We start from the raw sequence: 18,133 nt of genomic DNA, 5'->3' as shown, positions 1-18,133 counted from the left end.
GGAGATGAGGCTTTGTGGGTGGAGCTCTATGGACAGGCGGGGCTTTCTGGTGGCCTGTGGGCGGGGCTCTGGAGAGGGGTACTTTGTGGGCGGGGCTCTGTGGAAATGTGATCTGATGGGTCCCATGGGCGGGGCTGTGGGTGGGGCTCTGTGGAGATGTGGGCCTGTGGGCGGGGCTCTGGAGGGGATCTGATAATATCCTGTGGGCGGGGCTCTATGGGCGGGGCTTCTATGAGAGGCGCCTGTGTAAGTGCTCCCTTTCGGGGCCAGCAACAATTCATGGAGGCCCAGATCCACAGGGAAACAGCAAAAGCCCCGAACCCAGTTCACCAGCCAGTGAACCACAGCAAGCCTGGAGGGCACAGTCTTAACAGTCCCATCAGGTACAGAGCAAGAGGTGTGTTTGAATTGGAGTTTTGGGCCCCAGGAATGTTCTTTAGTCACTGTATCACCAACACCCTGCTTATACTTTTCTACTGTGATGTGATATGATATTGAGGTCGCGGTACTAGGGATATTATAGCTAATGTAAGATGGATCTTGGCAGAAAGCAAAGAATACCAGAAGAATGTCTATCTGTGCTTCATTGACTATGCAAAGGCTTTTGACTGTGTGGATCACAGCAAGTTGTGGCTGACTCTGAGAAGAATGGGAATCCCAGAACATTTGATCATGCTAATGCGAAACCTATACTTGGACCAAGAGGCAGTCGTCAGAACAGAGCAGGAAGACACTGGATGGTTCAAAATCAAGAAAGGTGTCCATCAGGGATGCATTTTGTCTCCATACCTTTTCAATCTATATGCAGAACAGATCATCCGAGATGCTGGGCTGTACGAGGAGGAATGTGGCATCAGGATTGGTGAAAGAATCATCAACAACCTGCGTTATGCAGATGACAACCCTGCTTGCTGAAACTGAGGAGGACCTGAAGCGCTTGCTGCAGAAGGTCAAGGACTGCAGCCTCCTATATGGATTGAAGCTCAATATCAAGAAAACAAAGATTCTCACCACTGGGCCAATTGGCAGCATCAGTATGGATGGTGAAGAGATTGAGATAGTTAACAGTCTTAGTTTGCTTGGCTCCGCAGTCAACACTCTTGGTAACAGCAGCCAGGAACTCAGGAGATGAATTGCATTGGGAAAGTCAGCTGTGAGGGACCTCTCAAGAGTACTGAAGTGCAACGACGTCAGGCTGGAGACTAAGGTGCGCCTGATCCAGGCTATGGTCTTTGCAATTACATGCTATGCATTGGAGAGTTGGACAGTGAATAGGGATGGTAGAAAGAGAATTGATGCCGTTTGAGTTGTGGTGCTGGAGAAGAGTGTTAAATATACCATGGACTGCTAGGAGAACAAACAGGTTTGTCCTGGAGAGGGAGAAGCCAGAATGTTCCCTGGAGTCAAGGATTCTGAAGCTTCGTCTGACATACTTTGGGCATGTTGCAAGGAGGGACTGGTCCTTGGAGAGGGGCGGCGCAGGAGAGGAAGACCCTCGATGAGATGCATCGATTCTGTGAATGGAGTGGTGGGAATGAATGTGTTTGAGACAGCGAGGTTGGCACAGGATAGAACGGCGTTTAGGGTTCTTGTACATAGGGTCGCTATGAGTCACAAACGACTCGATGGCACATAACAACTGTGATGTGTGACTGGCAGTTGACAGCCCCACCCCCTGCATACTTCTGGTCTTACAGTGAAAGCCAAGACTTACAGATGAGGTGTGACTGCCATACCACAGCTGTCACTTGGCTAAAGCGTAAAGGACAGTAGGTGTGGGGGGGACCACAGTCCATCCTCAGCAGTGGGGGCAGGTTCCAGTTCCCTGTCCTTGTCCATACTGTGTTTTCTTGACTGATGTTGTTTCATATCTGCCCTGGTATGTAAAGTGGGGGGCCTCCTGGTACCTGAAGTCTGTTCCTAGAGGCTTCCTAGGCCTCTGGAGCACCCAGATGCTAGAAGGGTCCTCTCCCAGCCCATGCTCCAGCGTGGCTTGGCTATAGGCCTGAATCAAACCCCAGCTCCAGCCCTCCTGCAGCTGTGAGGCACTGAGCAAGTCCCAGGTCATCTGCTGGGCTAGAATGTCCACCAGGGGCCAGGAGAGGGCAGAGGAGAGCTTAACTCTCAGCTGCCGCCATCACCTGCCCCGCAGAGTCCCTGGGGAGTCAGGGCTCAGCTCATTGGACTCTGGTTGCTTAGCAATGGAAAAGTGATCCATTTCTATGAGAACCCAGGATTCCTGTCTTGGGGCCACAACAAGTGGGAAACCTTGGACCTGGTTCTGCAAGACTCTGGCATGCCCCACCTTTGGGCTTCCAGCCCAAAGTCCATTGCGAGGCCTTGAAGTGAGGCCTTGCCTTTCAGGAACTTGCAAATCGAAAGCACTTGTGTCTGTTCCTGGGCCCTGCCTTGTTCCCAAGCATCCTGCACAGCTGTGTTTGTAGAGAGCCTTGAGAGCTGGAGTTCTTGCCTATGCCTGCGCCTGAGCTCTCAAGATACAGCCAGTGTCACTGAGTGACTGCGGGTCAGAGACAGTGACGCTGGATTCTGAAAACACTTTAGCAAGTGTCCCTCATTCAGGCACAGAAGAACGTTTTCTTCTTTTTTTTTTTTTTCTCTCTTGTGAATTTGATTTTTTCCCTTTTTTAAAAAAATAATTTTAATGAAAGTTTACAGGGACTTTGCATTTCCATTCATTTATTGTTGCACTTTTCTCCCTGCCCACCTCTCCCCCCCACTTTGTTCTTCTCTTTGAAAAGTAAAATTCTTTCATTGTTACACAATCCCTCCCCCCAACTCCACTATTCAGTCTTCATTCTGGACTCCCATCATGACAATAATACCTAATCATATATCCTTTTTAAGACAGTTTTCTCCCTCATCTGTTTCAATGCAGTATATATTATTTATCCCATCTTTCTCAATCTCCCCCCCGCCCCAACCCTGATGTCAGTCCTGTTTTACAACAGTGGCACTATGCAATATTGGTCCTTCTGTGACTGAGATATTTCACTCAGCATAATGTCCTCCAGGATCACCCATTTTGAATAATTCCTTGTTTTTCAGTGCAGTGTAGTATTCCATTGTGTGAATATACCACAGCTTCTCTACCCATTCGTTTGTTGATGGGCGCTTAGGTTGTTTCCAGCTCCTTGCTATTGTGAACAAAGCTGCAATAAACATGGGTGTGCATATACCTGCTTGGGTGCCAGTTATAGTTTCTTTGCGGTATATTCCCAGTAGTGGAGTTGCTGAGTCAAATGGTATCTCTATTTGCAACTTTTTGAGAAAGTGCCATACAACCTTTGATAGTGGTTACACCATTTTACACTCCCATCAACAGTGAATAAAGGTTCCAGTTTCTCTGCAACCTCGCCAGCATTTGTGCTTGCTGTTCTGTTAAATTTTGCTATTCTTACTGGGGTGAATGATATCTCATAGTTGTTTTGATTTGCATCTCTCTTAGAGCTAGGCATTTTGAACATTTCTTCATGTGTGTTTGCCATCTGAATGTCTTCTTTGGTGAAGTGTCTTCATATTCTGTGCCCATTTTTCAACTGGGTTATTTACCTTTATCTTGTGGTAAGAACATTTTCATCACATGGCTGTGTCCTAAATGGGAAAGGAGGTTATAAGGATTGTTATAAATGTTATTTTGTGGGCTGTCTTCCTTCACTATAATCCTCTGCTCCTTAAAATTGAAAAACAACCTTTTGAGTTAATCTTGGATAAAGAAGCAATAAAATGATCTGTGGTGCAGTCCACACTATTATAACTCTTGAAAGAGAATGGTGTGTTCTGATCCGCTGGATGCGGCCAAAGCAGAGCGCAGAGGCAGCCTGTGCAGCCCTTGGGGCGTGCTTTGGCTTCTCAGCACTGCCCTAGCAGAAGGATCATAAATGAGTGGATTTAGCAAGCAGAAATACTGTCTCTGTTCACCGTTTAGGAGAGTAGAGGTCTTAAGTTAGTGTCCCACCCTGGGGGAAGGCTCTCACTCTCTGTGTTAGATGTACAGCAAAGTCCTTGCCTCTTTTTAAATTCTCGTCTAAGAAATCCTAGCGTGCTTGGTATTTTTCTTCCACTCAAACTCCTTGCACTGTTGGTACCAACAGTCAAGAGATCAGGAGATGTATTGCTTTGGGCTAATCTGCTGTCAGGGACCTCTCCAAAATACTCAAGAGTAATGAAGTCAGTTTGAAGACTAAGGAGCACCTGATTCAGACCGCATTCTTTTCAGTCCCTTGCTATGCATCTGAGATCGGGACAATGAGTAAGGATGACAGAAGGATTGCTGCCTTGAATTGTGATGTTGGAGAAGAGTGATGAATGCCCAACGGGTGCAGCCAGAATGCTCCATGAAGGCAAAGAAGATGTGAAGTTTCAGCTCATGTACTTTGGACATGTTGCTAGGAGGGGCTATCCCTTGGAAAGGGACATCATGTTTGGAAGTGGAGGGTCAGTGAAAGAGAGGAAGACCCTCAACCAGATGGACTGACATGGTGACTGCAGTAGAGGGCTTGAGCAGCCGGAGATGGTGAAGACGCACAACACGGGACAGTCTCTCTCCGGGCTGTTGTTCACAGAGTCACTTTGAGTCATATGCGACTCGTCAGCAGCTAACAACGATGAAACTCCTTTTACATGTTTATTCAAGAGAGGTCCACTCGAAATATACCCCACACGAATCTGGCCTTGTAACCTCACACTGGCAGCTGTTCCCAAGTAGGATCCCAAGCCCAGGCCTGGTGTTATGTGACCCTGAGAACTTGGGGACCTCGGCCCTGTGCCACCATCCCCGTTGTACCAGCACTGTGTCAGTCCATCCATCTTGGCAGGGATTTTCCCATTTCTCTGACCCCCCTGCTTTTCCAAGGACTGGCCCTCCTGATGGCCTGCCCGGTGTTTGTAAGACCAAGTTCTCCATCCTCGCCTGCAAGGAGCACCCTGGCTGCATTTCCCATGAGACAGGTGTGCTTATTGTTTTGACCTGAGAAGGAATATTCTGTACTCTTCTCTACCACCACAACTCAAAGGCGTCGATTCTCCTTGGCTTCAGTGTCCACCTCCCCCATATGTACAAAGCAACAGAAAATGCTGTGACTTGGGTCAGCGGCACCTTAGTATTTAAGCCGACATCCTTGCACTTTGGAAATGTCTGTGATGGCCGATCGTCCCGATGAGGATAGAGTTTACTCTACATTTTTGGAAGGCGCAATCCAACCCATCACATTGAGTTTAATAGTAAAGAAGCCTGAGTGAACGATTCCCATAAACCCAAGAATTGAACAGACACACCCCTGGGATGTCACCGGCCTCAGGCTCCTGCTTCTCACATAAGAAGGGTCTCAGTTCAGACACAGACAGGCCTCCTGCCCTGACAAGACATGTGGCCTTGGGCCATGACCTCTGTCTCTGAGTCTCAGAATTCACCATCTTCAGTGGCAATTAGAGCTGAGCTGAGCTACGAGTGATTGAGGCTGGCTGACCGGGGAACCCGGGCCACCGAGACCCCAGCTCCTTTCGTCCCGCTTTCCCAGCCCCTGAGAATGCTGTCAGGAGCCTGAGCCCCCCAGGTCCTGGGGTGACTGGGACGGTCATTTCACTCTCCCTGAGGCTCTGCTTAACCTCCCACTCTCTCTCCCTCCAGTGGTTCACGCCGTGGATGGCTCTGTGGAGGACGGCATCCACCCGCTGACCTCCTCCGAGGTGGACGATCTCATCCACAAGGCTGATGAGGTCACGCTGAGTGAGGCCGGGTCCACAGCTGGACCAGCAGAGCCCCGGGGGCCCACAGAGGAGGCCGCCCGGACCACACCAATCCGAAGGGAGATCACTGGAGTGCAGGCCCAGCCTGGCGAGGCCACGTCAGGTCCCCCGGGGGTGCAGCCAGGCCAGGAGCCCCCGGTCACCATGATCTTCATGGGGTACCAGAACGTGGAGGATGAGGCCGAGACCAAGAAGGTGCTGGGCCTCCAGGACACGGTCACCGCTGAGCTGGTGGTCATCGGGGACATGGCAGGCCCCAAGGAGCCAGCACCACCCAATGGTAGCACGGCTGAGCCCCCGGCCACCACCGGGGTCAAGGAGGAGAGCCAGATGGGGCCCGAGGCTCCCGCCAGCGACCCCCAGGACCTCGACCTGAAGAAGCAGCGCTGTAAATGCTGCTCAGTCATGTGAGCTGGCCTGGCCCCCAGACCCTGGCCCCCCTCTGAGTCACCTCCCGGCGCCAGCCCACCCTGCACCTGCTGCCAGGGGCCCAGGACGCGCGGTGTGGTCACTTCCTTCTGAGTTTCCTAATTCTGGGAAGAGAGGGACAGGGTCCCCCACTCTGCCACCACCCCCCACACCCATCCTGAACCACCAAGCCGGCACTGAGCCTTGGGGGGAGGGAGGCATCCACAGACCCACTTTCCCCAAAACAAGGGCCCTGCCCCTCACCTGGCAGCCCCACAGAGCGGCTGGTGCGCTGCCTGCTGGCTGGCTGTGGCGTGGCCATGCCGTGGCCTCGGCAGCCCCTCATCCTCTGGGCTTCCTTCTCGTACCTGCCTTCCACGAGGTGACCTAGAGCAAGGCCGGCCAGGGAGGAGCTCCCCGAGAAGACCCTTAAAATGGGCCTTGGGTGCTGGGACTCCTGCCAGAGTCTGTGGGGGCAGCGGGGCCCATGGTCCTGGGATGGGGTACCCTGGACAACCAGCCCAATGTGAGGGCCCCCCCCCCTCGTCTCTGCGCCTGGTCAGTGGGTCACGGAGCCTGGGGAGGTGGAGGAAGGCCCTAGGAACACACTGTGGGTCTGTAGCCTTGGCTGTCTTTACGGGGTGTGCCAGGCGCCTTTGTGAGGCCCCTGCCTGAGGTATGGACCCTGTGAGTCACTTCGGTCCAAACTCCCCACCCCCACCAGGCCCTCATTCCTCCTGGTGCTAATTTGGGGATCCTGGGGACCACTCTCTGGCCTCTTCTCCAGTTTGCATAGGCCAGGGTCCTGGGTCCCCCACTCACCACACCCCAGACCAGGCCCTCCTCACCAGTCCTGCAGGGTTTGGAGCGTTTGCAGGTACCAGAGTGGGGTACACAGCCCTGGCAGGGAAGATCCCAGGGCAGGAGACCCCTATCTGCTGCCCAGTCTGGTGTGAGCCCACTTCCTGCCCTTTCTCCCTGGAAGGGGTGAGGGGCTCCCCTGAGGGCAGCCACTCTCGTTCCCAGAGGCACATTCATGCACATTCTCACAGACACCCTCCTGTCACATGCTGGCTTTGAACCACCAGGCACTATCTTGTCCCCTTACCTGGGGGTTTCCAGCCTGGTGCCCAGGACCCAGGCCATGTCTTGTCCCCTTCCCTGGGGACTTCCTGCCTGATGCCCAGGGTCCAGACCACATCTTGGTCCTGTTGCCACCCCCAGTTTTAGCAGGGCAAGGGCCGCTGCTGACCGGAGCCTGCCTGCAGCCTTGGCTCAGGCACTCCTGGAAGCTGGGAGAAGAGGCCCTCCCTTGGGGGTGCCCTGGGCAGCACCTGTGGACCCCTCCTCTTCCTCCCTCTGCCCTGAGCCCCTCAACCTGTGACCTCTGCTGAAGTGACCTTGTGGCCCCCTCTCTGCTTTTGATGTGCAACAAGGCCCCCGATGTTCTTGACCTTCCCAGAGAAGCAAATAAATAGTGTGAACAGCGCGAGTCCCTGGAGTTCTTGGGCCTCCTCTGGGTGTGGAGGGCGTGTCCAGGCAGAGGGTGGGGCCTGGGTGCAGTGGAGGAGACATAAGAGGCAGGCAGCCCCTGGGCTAGGGCCATCCTCTGCTGGTGTAGACGTTGGTGGGTTCCCCATCTGGCTCCTGACTCCATTGCCCACCTATACCTGTGTCCACCTGAGCAGCAACTGGCAAGGTAAGCCGAGTGGGAGGTTAATAGCTGCTGGAGGGTAGAAGGTATAAACTGCGTCCGGTTCCCATGGAGGATGCCTGAGCCCTGCGCCTGTCCCGACACTGCCCTTGGTCAGTGAGGCCCCCTTTGCTGAGGAGGGGCTTCCCCAGAACCTCCCACCCTGGGCCATGAGCGAAGATTGACCCAGACTCTGTCAGTGCGACCCTGGTCAGGTCAAACCCCTCTGAGCTTCAGTTTCCCCTCTCGTATGGAGTTTGTGAGCTCTGAGTGGGACGCTGGTCTAGGGAGGTGTCCCCACGACTGGAGCTGCTGCTGACCACCTGTCTTCGGTCAATTTGGGCCTCAGTTTCCCACTCTGACTAATGGGGAGGTGACGACTGTAGGGCAAAGAGGGGCGGGCACCTCTGGCTCAGATCTACTGACCACCCTATGCTTTGGTCAGTATTATAAAGATTTCCATGCCTCAGTTTCCATATCTGTATATCGGGGATGAAGTACTTGAAAGGCTGTAGGGTAGAGCAGTGAGGATGTGCACTCCAGGTTTGATGATGTTACTCTGAGCTGAGCCCACAGCCCAGATTCTCCTCAAACTCTCATGCAGCTCCCTGCCCTCTCTAACCTGAGCAGCTTCCGGTCTAGGGACTTGTTAGAAGAAAGAAGAAACTGAGGTTCAGAGGGGCCCCACAGGTAGGTCAGGTGGAGCCCCAGCTTGTGGGCAGGTGAGATGGAAGGCAGAGCCCCCTCGCCCCAGGAGATCAACTGCCCATCTCAGTGTCCTTGCCTGGGAGGCCGGTGGCCCTGGGCCTGGCCTGTTCAACCAGCATTTTTCTGATATTTTGATTGTTGGGCTATTTTTGAGGACACATCTTGGTGACTTCTTCCAGTGGCCTTGGGGGAAGCAGCTGAGCTTTTTTTGGAAACCAGGGCTCCTAGAAGTTCAGGGAGGTCTGGACCGAGACCTGGTGGCCTCCACAGAGCTCCAGGAAAGGACTGTCTGGGGGAAGGGGCCAGATGAAAAAGCAGGCTCTGGGCTCAGCTGGTGTAAGGGTACTGAGCCTGCCTCTGGGTCTGGAGGTCCATGCCTGGGTATGGGGGTCCTCTGGTGGTAGGAGACCAGGGCGGCTGGTCTATGCGGTGTGGAGGCCCCTGCCAAGGGCAGTCTCTGTGGCACCGTGCCTGCCACACCCACCTCACCCTGTGGTATTGGCTTTCTCTCTCTCCCTGGACTTTGTCTCCCGGCCGGTGGGGCCGCAGAGGGGTGCACCTGCCACCCTGGGCGGGGCCTCTGTGCCCTGGCAACCTGGTGGGTGGGGTGGGCAGGCAGGAGGCCTCCGTGGATCCTGGAAGTGGGACACACCCTGAGCTTCGGGGTCTGGGCAGCAGGTAGGCTGGCCCTGGGATGACAGGAGAGTATGAAATGGGTAGGGGTGCAGTGTGGGGTGAGCCGAGTTAGAGGAGGAGGTGCTGGGGAGGCTCAGTGAAGGGAAGGAGTACTGTGAGAAGGGATGATGTGAGGGTCTTGTGTGGAGGGAGTCCAGTGAAGGGAGGAGGTTCTGTGTGCGGTGGGAACCTGCGAGAACAGTCTTGTGAGGAGAGGGGGTTGTGGTGGGGGGTGGTTCTGGGTGAGGAGGGGTCCAGTCATGGCAGGTGACTCTGTGGAGTATGGAATGGAGACGCGGTCTTGAGGCAGGTGAGGTCCTCTAGGTGCAAAGATTTTGTCAGATGGGGGATGTGAGTAGAGGAAGCACTAGGAGGGGTGAGTGTCCTGTGAGGGTGAAGGTCAGGGTCCTGTGTGGGCTGAGGTCCTGTGGGCAGTCATGTCCTGTGAGGGATGGTGTCCTGTGAGGGTTCTTCATGGGCTGAGGGTCCTGTGAGGTGAGTGTCCTGTGTGTGGTGAGGGACCTGTGTGTGGTGAGGGACCTGTGTGTGGTGAGGGTCCTGTGAGGTGAGGGACCTGCGTGTGGGGAGGGTCCTGTGGTGTTGGTTGGCACCGTCTTTCCTGTGGGACCCTCAGGAGCTGGTGTTTGTGGTCTGGCACGCCTCTTGTCCTGGCCCAGCTGAGGGCTGGCGTGGAGGAGGTGCTGCTCTGGACACTGGAGCTGCAGACTTCGGGCTCTCTGTGCTCCTGGCCTCACCTGCGGGAGCGGGGTTCCTGGGCCCTGTGAGGCCTGCTGGGGATTCAGACCTGAACCTGGAGGTCTGTCTCCATGAGGGGTGCTGAGTCTCACTGGTCCTGCGTCCCCAGCTGGGGAGATGACCTGCAGGCTGGCTGGACGTTGGGCAGTAACTGCCCCACATCTGGAGCCTGAGGTCTGATCCAACTGAAGGGTGGCCAGAGCCTTAACCTGAGTCCTGGGGTCAGGGGTTCCCCACGTCAAGCGTAACCCTTTAATGCTGGGGGGCCGCAGGTCCGGCACAGACGCCTGGTCTCCAGACTTCTTCCTCGGGTGACTGGAGCGGACAGGAGATGCTTAGCAAGCGCCCCACAACTGTGGGGGGAGGGCAGGGTGGTGCCTAGGCACTCTGGCAGAAGAATGCCCCCGTTCCTCCCCCGTGAGAGGCTGGGGGGCTCCTATCAATTAGCATCAGGCACTTTAATCTCCACCCCACCCCGCCATGTCCCAGTTACTTCCACTTCCCTGAATATCTGCCGCAGTGGACAAATGTGTCGCTCTATGTCAGTGCCAGCTGAGTGGTCAGTGGTTCAAATCCACCAGTGGGTCTGAGGGAGGAAGGTGGACAGTCTGCTCAGTGAAGGGCCCCAGCTTCGGGAACAGGGTTGCCTTGGGCTGGAACTAACTGGGGCCCATGGTCCAGTGCGCGAAGGCTCAGTCCATGGAGAGTGTGGGGCAGTTGGCTGAGGTGCTGCATAGGAAGCAGGCAATCTTCTCCTAGAAACTGAGAGAGCCTCTGGACAGTCCCCAGGGCTCAGGAGAACCCAGGCCAGGCAGGCTTGGTTCTGGCTGCACTTTGCACGAAAGCGGACCCATGGCTGCTCCCACCCGTCACAGTGTTCCACAAAGCGGCTCACCTCCAAAATGCCCCAGCCCGCCCCCAAGCCCCCAATTGCCTGTTTTCCAGGTTGCCGCATTATGAGCCACCTGGCCCTGGAAGGACACGTACGTTTGCTTCTGAGGGGAAGCTCTAGGGCCTGACCACTGCAAGCTGAGCTGATAGCCCAGGAGCTGAGCTTCTCTGGGGTTTGAACCACCAGCGGCTCCAAGGGAGAGATAGATGGGCAGCACCTTCCTCTGTGATTTACAGCCTCTGAGCCCCTGGAGGGTCAGCTGTGGGTGGGTTCTGAATCGATGGCAATGGGTTTTTTCTAAGAGTGGACGCTGTCCAGGTGGCAGGTGTGAATAGCGGCTCTGATGAGGCCAGGGACAGGATACTCACCCTGTCGATGATGCTTCGTAGCTGTGAAAAGGAGAGACTCTACCCCTCAGACCTGGTCAGTGGGTGGCAGGAAATGACACTCCCAGAGAAAGCACAATCTAGGGGCCTTCCCAGGATAGGTGTCCTATGTGTGCTGTAAAGGAGGCCGGGGGTGGGGGTGGGGACGGTAGGATGAGGGTCCGAGAAGGTCAGGACTTGGGTGGGGCACTTGCAGCTTGGGGCTTGGACGGAGGCCAGCAGAGGCCTTGAGGAACCAGGCATGAGAACTTTACCCTGGAGGTGCCAGGAACTGTAGAGGGGTGAGAGCAGGTGCATAACCTTCCAGAAAGTTCCTGGAGAGGGCTCACAAGGAAGCTGGACTCCTAGAAGAAGGGCGGGCTCCCCAGGGCACTGGTTCAAGGGGAGATGGCCCCTCCCTGGCCGAGGACAAGGTCCAAGGTGTCTTCCTTCCAGCTTCTGAGATGGGCAGGTGTGGGGAGTGAACAGGTGTGGGAGCCGAGGGCTGGAGTCTCGTGGTGTGAGCTGCTGGGTGACCCTGTGCACAGGTGAGCAAAAGAGAAGTTCCTGGCTTTGACAAGCACTGTGGCATTTGGACAAGAACAAACTGGGAGGAGGGTAGAGAGAATAGTGCAACAATGAATGAGTGGAAGCCCAAAATCTCTGTAAATGTTTATGAAAATTAATAAAATATAATTATAGAAAAAAAAAAAGAGAAGTTCCCCTGTAGATGCGGTGGGGGGTGTCCATGTCCAGGAGAGGGGGCAGGGCATGGAGAGGACTTTTGGGGGGCATCTGACTGATCCAATGCAGGGGACTGCGTGGGGGGCACTTGATAGCAGGGGACAGAACCTGGGATACTGGACTGTGTCAGGCAGAGGGCGAGGTCCCGGTCAGTAGCGGAAGCACAGGGATTCAGGCAGGATCCAGGGGCTCAGATACTGCTGTAGAAGCACTCTGGTGGCGCAGTGCATTGTGGCTGACTGCTCGTCAAAAGGTCTTCAGTTCAAATTCACTTGATGTTCCGTGGGCAGATCCCAGGCCCCAGAACCTGAGGGAGGGTGGCTGGGAGTCGGGCGTGACGGGGCAGCCATGGGCTTTTTGGTGTCTGTGCCCTGTGGTCTATTGTGTCACGTGGGGGCACACACTACAAGGTTAGTGGTTCAAACCTGCAGCCTGGTTTGACACATGGTCTCTGAGGTCTGGCGGAGGGTCGCCATGGACAGGACAGACTGGAGGGTGGGTTTGTTTTGTTCTTGGTGTCAGTTTAAGGAGCTCTGGTAGTGCAGAGGTCAAGTATGTGGTCACTGACCAAAGCTTTTTGTTGTTGTTATGTGCCGTCGAGTCACCTGCGACTCATAGCGACCCTATGTACAACAGCCCTAAACCCTGGTCTGTCCTGTGCCAATCACCATCTCCGACACACCTACCCCTACTCCCCTAGTCACTGAATTGATCCATGTCATTGAGGGTTTTCCTCTCCTGCGCTGTCTCTCTACTCTCCCAAGCATGACGTCCCTCTCCAAGGACTGGGGACTCCACGCCTTGCAGCATGTACAAAGTATGTCAGATGAAACTTCAGAATCCTTGCCTCCAAGGAGCAACCTGGTTTAACCCTTTTCAGGATGAACCTGTTCATTCTCTTAACAATCCATGGTATATTCAATGCTCTTCTCCAACACCACAGCTCAAAGGCATCAATTCTTCTCTCCTCCCTAGTCAGTGTCCAGCTCTCTGATGCATAGCAGGAGATTGCAAAGACCATGGCCTGGATCAGGCGCATCTTAGTCTCCAGACTGACATTATTGCTTTTAAGTTCTTTGGGGAAGTCTCTGACAGCCGGCTTTCCCACCTCAGTATGTTTTTTAATTTCCTGGCTGCTGGTTCCAAGAGTGTTGACTGTGGAGCCAAGCAGACTAAAGCTGTTAAGAATCTAGGGAGTGTGAACTCACCTATCACTCCAAAAAAGAAAGATGGGGCTTCTATAAATGTCCTCTCTGCCAAACCAGAGAAGATTCATAGCTGACCCTCCAGCAGGTAACCAAGGCCCGTCTTTGTCCTGACCCAGAGCACCTGCCCTGACACTCCTTGGTGCAGCGCACAGCTTGCAGACCCTATGAGGTGGCTCGGCCGTGAGGTGGCCTGGCTGTGAGGTGTCCCTGAAGTGAGGTGGCCCAGCTGTGAGGTCATCTGGCTGTGAGGTGGTCTTGAAGTGAGGTGGCCCTGAAGTGAGGAGTCCTGGCTGTGAGGTGGCCCTGAAGTGAGGTGGCCTGGCCATGAGATGACCCTGCCATACATAAGGTGGCCCCTCGTTGAGGTGGCACTCTCTCCCGTGCAGGCTACCAGGGGTTGTATCTGGATTTCGAGTGGCCAGGTGATTACTGGGTTTGTTCTAGCTCAAGCTGGACGACGGGGACATGACCTCCTGGTGCTCACCCTCCCCACTTACAAACCATCCACAGAACAGGCCAGAGAACAGAATCCTGCAGACCAGCCTCAGAGGTTGAACCAATTACAGTTGGTGGGGGTCAGAGGATGGGGTCATGTGAGTGGCTGTACTGAGCCACTGAGCTCTCTGTGAACCAGTCAGGAGGTGGTGTCCATGGGGCAGAATTGTCTCTTGCGTTCTAGGGGTCTGAAGCACCCTGAACCTGGGAGAGGAACTGTGCCTACCTCTCTGCAAGCTCTGGGGTGCCTGGGCCCTGGAGTCTGTATCTGCCCCATCCTTCTCCGCAAGGGACAGCCGCTCGGCATGAAGAAGTGGGTTAATGGACAGCATCTGAAGGGAAACGCCCATGTCCCTGAACCAGGTCTCGTCCACAGAACCGCTGAGGGTATCAACTGTCTTCTGGGAGTGCTGTCCACCACATAACATAGCTCTGTTCTCCTTCCCTTAGTGCACCCAGGGTCCACCGAAGGAAGGTCTCTCTAGGGGCCTGAGGACATGGACCGAGTGACTCGATATCCCATCTTTGGCATCCCTCACTCGCCTCGCGTCACCAGCCAGGTGTTCGATGAGGACATTAGCTACTCCTTCCAGCTGGTGGGTGTGGGGCCCGAGGTGACGGGTGGGGGCCAGGATGAGACATTCATCTGGCCCAGTGACCATGGGACTCAACTGGACACAGAGAAGGCTGGAAGGCCCCACAACCTCCATGCCACCCCTGACCTGCTGTCCTCACGGCCACTCCACACCAGTGACAAGGACAAGGGGCTGAATGCTGACCACCTGGACAGTGTCAGGGGCGCGTCCCCCAGGTGGTTGAGTGACCTGGAGCGAGAGCGGCAGGCTGTGATCCAGAACCAGGTGGTCAGGAGGCGTGGCACAGTGGCCACGCAGCGCAGCTCCACTGACCAGGTGGATGGGGCCCTGGCTCGCACTCTGCCGGAGCCCGTGGTGGACACCGAGCAAATCGACTTCCTGGCAGCTCGAAGGCAGTTCCTGAACCTGGAGCAGGCCAACACGGGGACTCCTCAGAAGCCTTGGCGCTTGGAGGACCCTGGGGGTGCCGCCTTAGGGATCAGCAAGGCCCCCAAGGTCTCAGATGGGCTCCACCTGGCCAACGGCTATGGGGTCCCTACGCGGCCCCACGTGAAGGAGGTGGCAGAAGACAGGAGGGTCCGCAGTTCATCAGCTGTGCTCAGTGTCCCTGCTGCCCGCCCACCTGGTGACCAGCCCACAGCGGTGTCTCCACCTCGTGCCCAGGAGACCCCTATTGAGCGCGAGATCCGGCTGGCCCAGGAGCGCGAGGCTGACCTGCGGGAACAACGAGGCCTGCAGCCCAAGGCCGGCCACCAGGAGCTGGTAGAGATTCCCACCAGGTCGCTGCTGGCCACCGTGGGTCTGGCCCCTGCTCCGCGGCGAGAGAGGGGCCGCCCATCGCTCTATGTGCAACGGGACATGGTGCAGGAGACGCTGCGTGAGGAGGACCACCGGCGGCAGGGGTTGCAGGGGGTTAGGCCGGCCACACCCGACTGGTCCTCCAGCGACCCCCAGCCCAGCCTCAGGCGGGCCTTCAGCTCCGACTCCATCCTGGACCTGGTCCCGAACACCAGCACCGTGGAAACTGCCCCAGAGGTGAGACGGGTCAGCCGAATTCCGTTCAGCGCCTATGAGCCATACCTGAGCTCAGAGCCCCCTAGGCGGGACCGCCCAGCCAGGCCCAGTCCTCTGTCCACACCCGAGGAGAAGGCACAGGCCTCTCCGAAGGCCAGGGGGTCTCAGCTGCTCACCTCTAAGTCCTCCGCAAGCCCCTCGAGCGCAAAGCAGGAGCGCTCGAAGGCCCTGCGGGGACCCCCTCCCTCCGGCGGGGCCATTGTGCGCCCTCAGTACTTCCGCCTGCGGCCCCTGCGCTTCGGGGTGCCCGATGTGAAGCAGCCTGAGGTCCCCCGGGCCCGGGGCTGGGAGGCAGCCGAGGCGCCCGCAATGCGGCTGCACAGGTCCGCGTCATCGGAGCTCCTGGAGCGGGAGGTGGAGAGCGCGCTGCGGCGGGAGCGCGAGGTGGCAGAGGAGCGCAGGGCGGCCCTCTTTCCGGAGGTGTTCTGCCCCACGCCCGCAGACGAGGACCCTGGCGAGGATCAGGCGGAGGACCAGGACGCCTGGGACCAGCACTCCAGGGCCTCCTCCCGCGCGTCCGGTGAGGAAGGCTGGGACAGGCCGGGAGAGGCTCTCCAAAGCTGGGGGACTGAAGAGGGGCCTGGGCTGTCCAGTGGGGTCCCCCACTCCCTTTGCCCTGTTGCCTGACCTGTCCACTTGGGCGGTGGGCAGTGAGGGAGGTGTCTGCTTTGCCCTTTGGTTAAATGGCTTATCACTATGTGTCTGGCAGTGTCTACTTCTTTACCTCAGTGTCCTTTTGGCCTTTACACCTTGAAAGCTTGTTCCACATCTGTCTGCTGAGCGGCTGGTTTGGTCACTCTGTCCTGAGTCTCCTCTGTCTGTGGCCACTTGTCCAGGCCACTCCAACTCTGTGGCCAGGGACTCTCTGTTCTGGACTTGGGTTTGGCCAGTGATCTGCCCAACGCTCTGAGCCCTGCATGATGCCCCTTCCTACCTCCAACCTGCAGGTGTCACGGGCAGCTACTCCGTGTCTGAACCGTTCACCTTCTCCCCTGTCCACCTGCACTCGGGCCTCGTGTGGACAGTGGATGCTGAGGCTGAGCCCCTGGAAGCCCTCCCAAAGGACGCTTCATGGCAGAGGAAAGGTCACCACCAGTGGGTGAGACTGGACACCCCTGTCCCCAAGGCCTGATTGTTGTAAATCAGGAACACAGACAGACAGGGACACCAGGACGGAGAGGAAGAGCAGAGAGAGGAAAGCAGGGGGTGAACAGCTCTAAGACTGAAGCCCCAACCCAGCTTCCCTGTGACTTTACTGAGAATTGTCAGGGAGCGAATCACAGCAAATTCTATGCAAAGGAAGCTAAGCTCTTTCTATTGAAAACCTTATGCTTAACTCAGGAGGGAGGGGTCAGCAAATACCATCCAAGAACTGTGAAGACATCTGAATGTCTGTGTTGGTGCTTGACCCCTGTGACCTGTCTCGGGGAATTCCAGCTTGTATCTGAACCTCCCTCATATCCTGATACAGCATTAGGTTTATAATTAATATTTCATGTGATATTTGGCTTCCCACAACTGGCCATATCCTGACACCTGTGACGGCCACACACATGCATTCAGAGGTCACTGCCTGCTGGAAATAGGGTCACAGAGAGACTATCCATCCTCTCACTGCCTGCTGGTGATGGGGTCATGGTCTACTCCATGTCAGACAGGGCCAGCACACTGGGCTGTGCCCTAGAGGCCAAGCTGCTGGAGGTGGGGCTGTCTGTCCCCATCAAAGTCTCAGGCCTGCCGGGGCAAGAAGGAGCTGAGGTCCAGGCCAAGTGCCCCTGTGGTCCTGCTCTGGGACTTGAACAAAGCCTGTCCACATGCCAAGCCACCCTGTCTCGGATGGCAACACAGGTTCAAGTCCCAGCTCTGTGGCTTAGCAGCTGTGTGCCCCTGGCAGACCATGGCTCCTCTCAGACCCTTAGTCTCTTCCTCTGTAATCTGCACAAGATGCCAGAGCAGCCCCCTCGACCACCCTGCGAGGGTGGAAGGAGTGCTGGGTGCCCAGCTCCAGCAGGTCAGCACCCCTGAGCCCCTCACGTTCTTATTCAGTGAGAACAAGCAGAGGACAGCTGGGTGATGGCTTTGAATGGGTGCTCAGGGGCCTTCAGGGCTGTGGTGGGTTGGGGGCACCTTCCCTTCCCCCAAGTGGGGCCAGAGTAGCTGTGTCCAGTTCCTGGCTCAGTGGAGGCAGAGCCATTGTCTCCGTGTGTTTCCTCCCCACAGTACGCTGGCATCGACCCCTCGGACCACGTCAACTCAGAGGTGAGGGTCCCTGCCCCAGCCTCCCTGCACCAGGGCTCCCTGCTTAGCCTACCTGCGTGCCCTGAGGGCCACCATGCCTCTCTCCTGAGCAGGGGAGGGAGTGGTTTTCACCCTCCTCTCCCAGCTCCCCTCCCTCCCTTTCCCTCCTCCCCCTCCCCCCCTCTTCTTCCAGCTCCCCTCTCCTCCTCTCCTGGCTCTCCTTCCCCCCGTTTACCCCCTCCCTCTCCCCTTCTTCCACCTCCCCTCCTCTCCCCTGCTCCCTTCCCTGTCCCTGTCCATCTGCCTCCCTCCCCTCCTTCTCTGCCTCTTTCTTCTCCCCAGTTCTTCTACTTCTCCACTTCCTTCTTTTCCCTCGGCCTCCCATTCTTTTCCTCTCCTCGGTCTCATGCCCTTCCTCCTCCCTTCCTCTCCCTTCTTGTCCTCATCCCCGTCCTCCGCTTCCATTTCCCTCTCCCTTTCTTCCCCCACCCTTCCTCCTCCCTCCTCCCCCTCCC

The 18,133-nt window shown here is 56.3% G+C and overlaps 2 protein-coding genes across 2 annotated transcripts in view; both read left to right on the top strand.

The window, feature by feature from the left end:
• The window catches only part of PALM (paralemmin), a 29,101-nt gene extending 22,924 nt beyond the window's left edge, over window positions 1-6,177 (top strand). Inside the window, exon 10 of the mRNA XM_006898020.1 lies at window positions 5,648-6,177. Within this exon, the coding sequence (XP_006898082.1) occupies window positions 5,648-6,177 (530 nt within the window). The remainder of the gene's footprint in view (window positions 1-5,647) is intronic.
• An 8,030-nt stretch (window positions 6,178-14,207) lies between these two features.
• The window catches only part of MISP (mitotic spindle positioning), a 14,688-nt gene continuing 10,762 nt past the window's right edge, over window positions 14,208-18,133 (top strand). The window contains exons 1-3 of the mRNA XM_006898019.1: window positions 14,208-15,900; window positions 16,328-16,479; window positions 17,601-17,639. Of these exons, the coding sequence (XP_006898081.1) occupies window positions 14,208-15,900; window positions 16,328-16,479; window positions 17,601-17,639 (1,884 nt within the window). The remainder of the gene's footprint in view (window positions 15,901-16,327; window positions 16,480-17,600; window positions 17,640-18,133) is intronic.

Source organism: Elephantulus edwardii, unplaced genomic scaffold (assembly GCF_000299155.1).
Source record: "Elephantulus edwardii isolate Elephantulus edwardi_28Jun2011 unplaced genomic scaffold, EleEdw1.0 scaffold00217, whole genome shotgun sequence".
NCBI lineage: Eukaryota > Metazoa > Chordata > Mammalia > Macroscelidea > Macroscelididae > Elephantulus > Elephantulus edwardii.
This window is presented reverse-complemented; position numbering and strand designations above follow the sequence as displayed.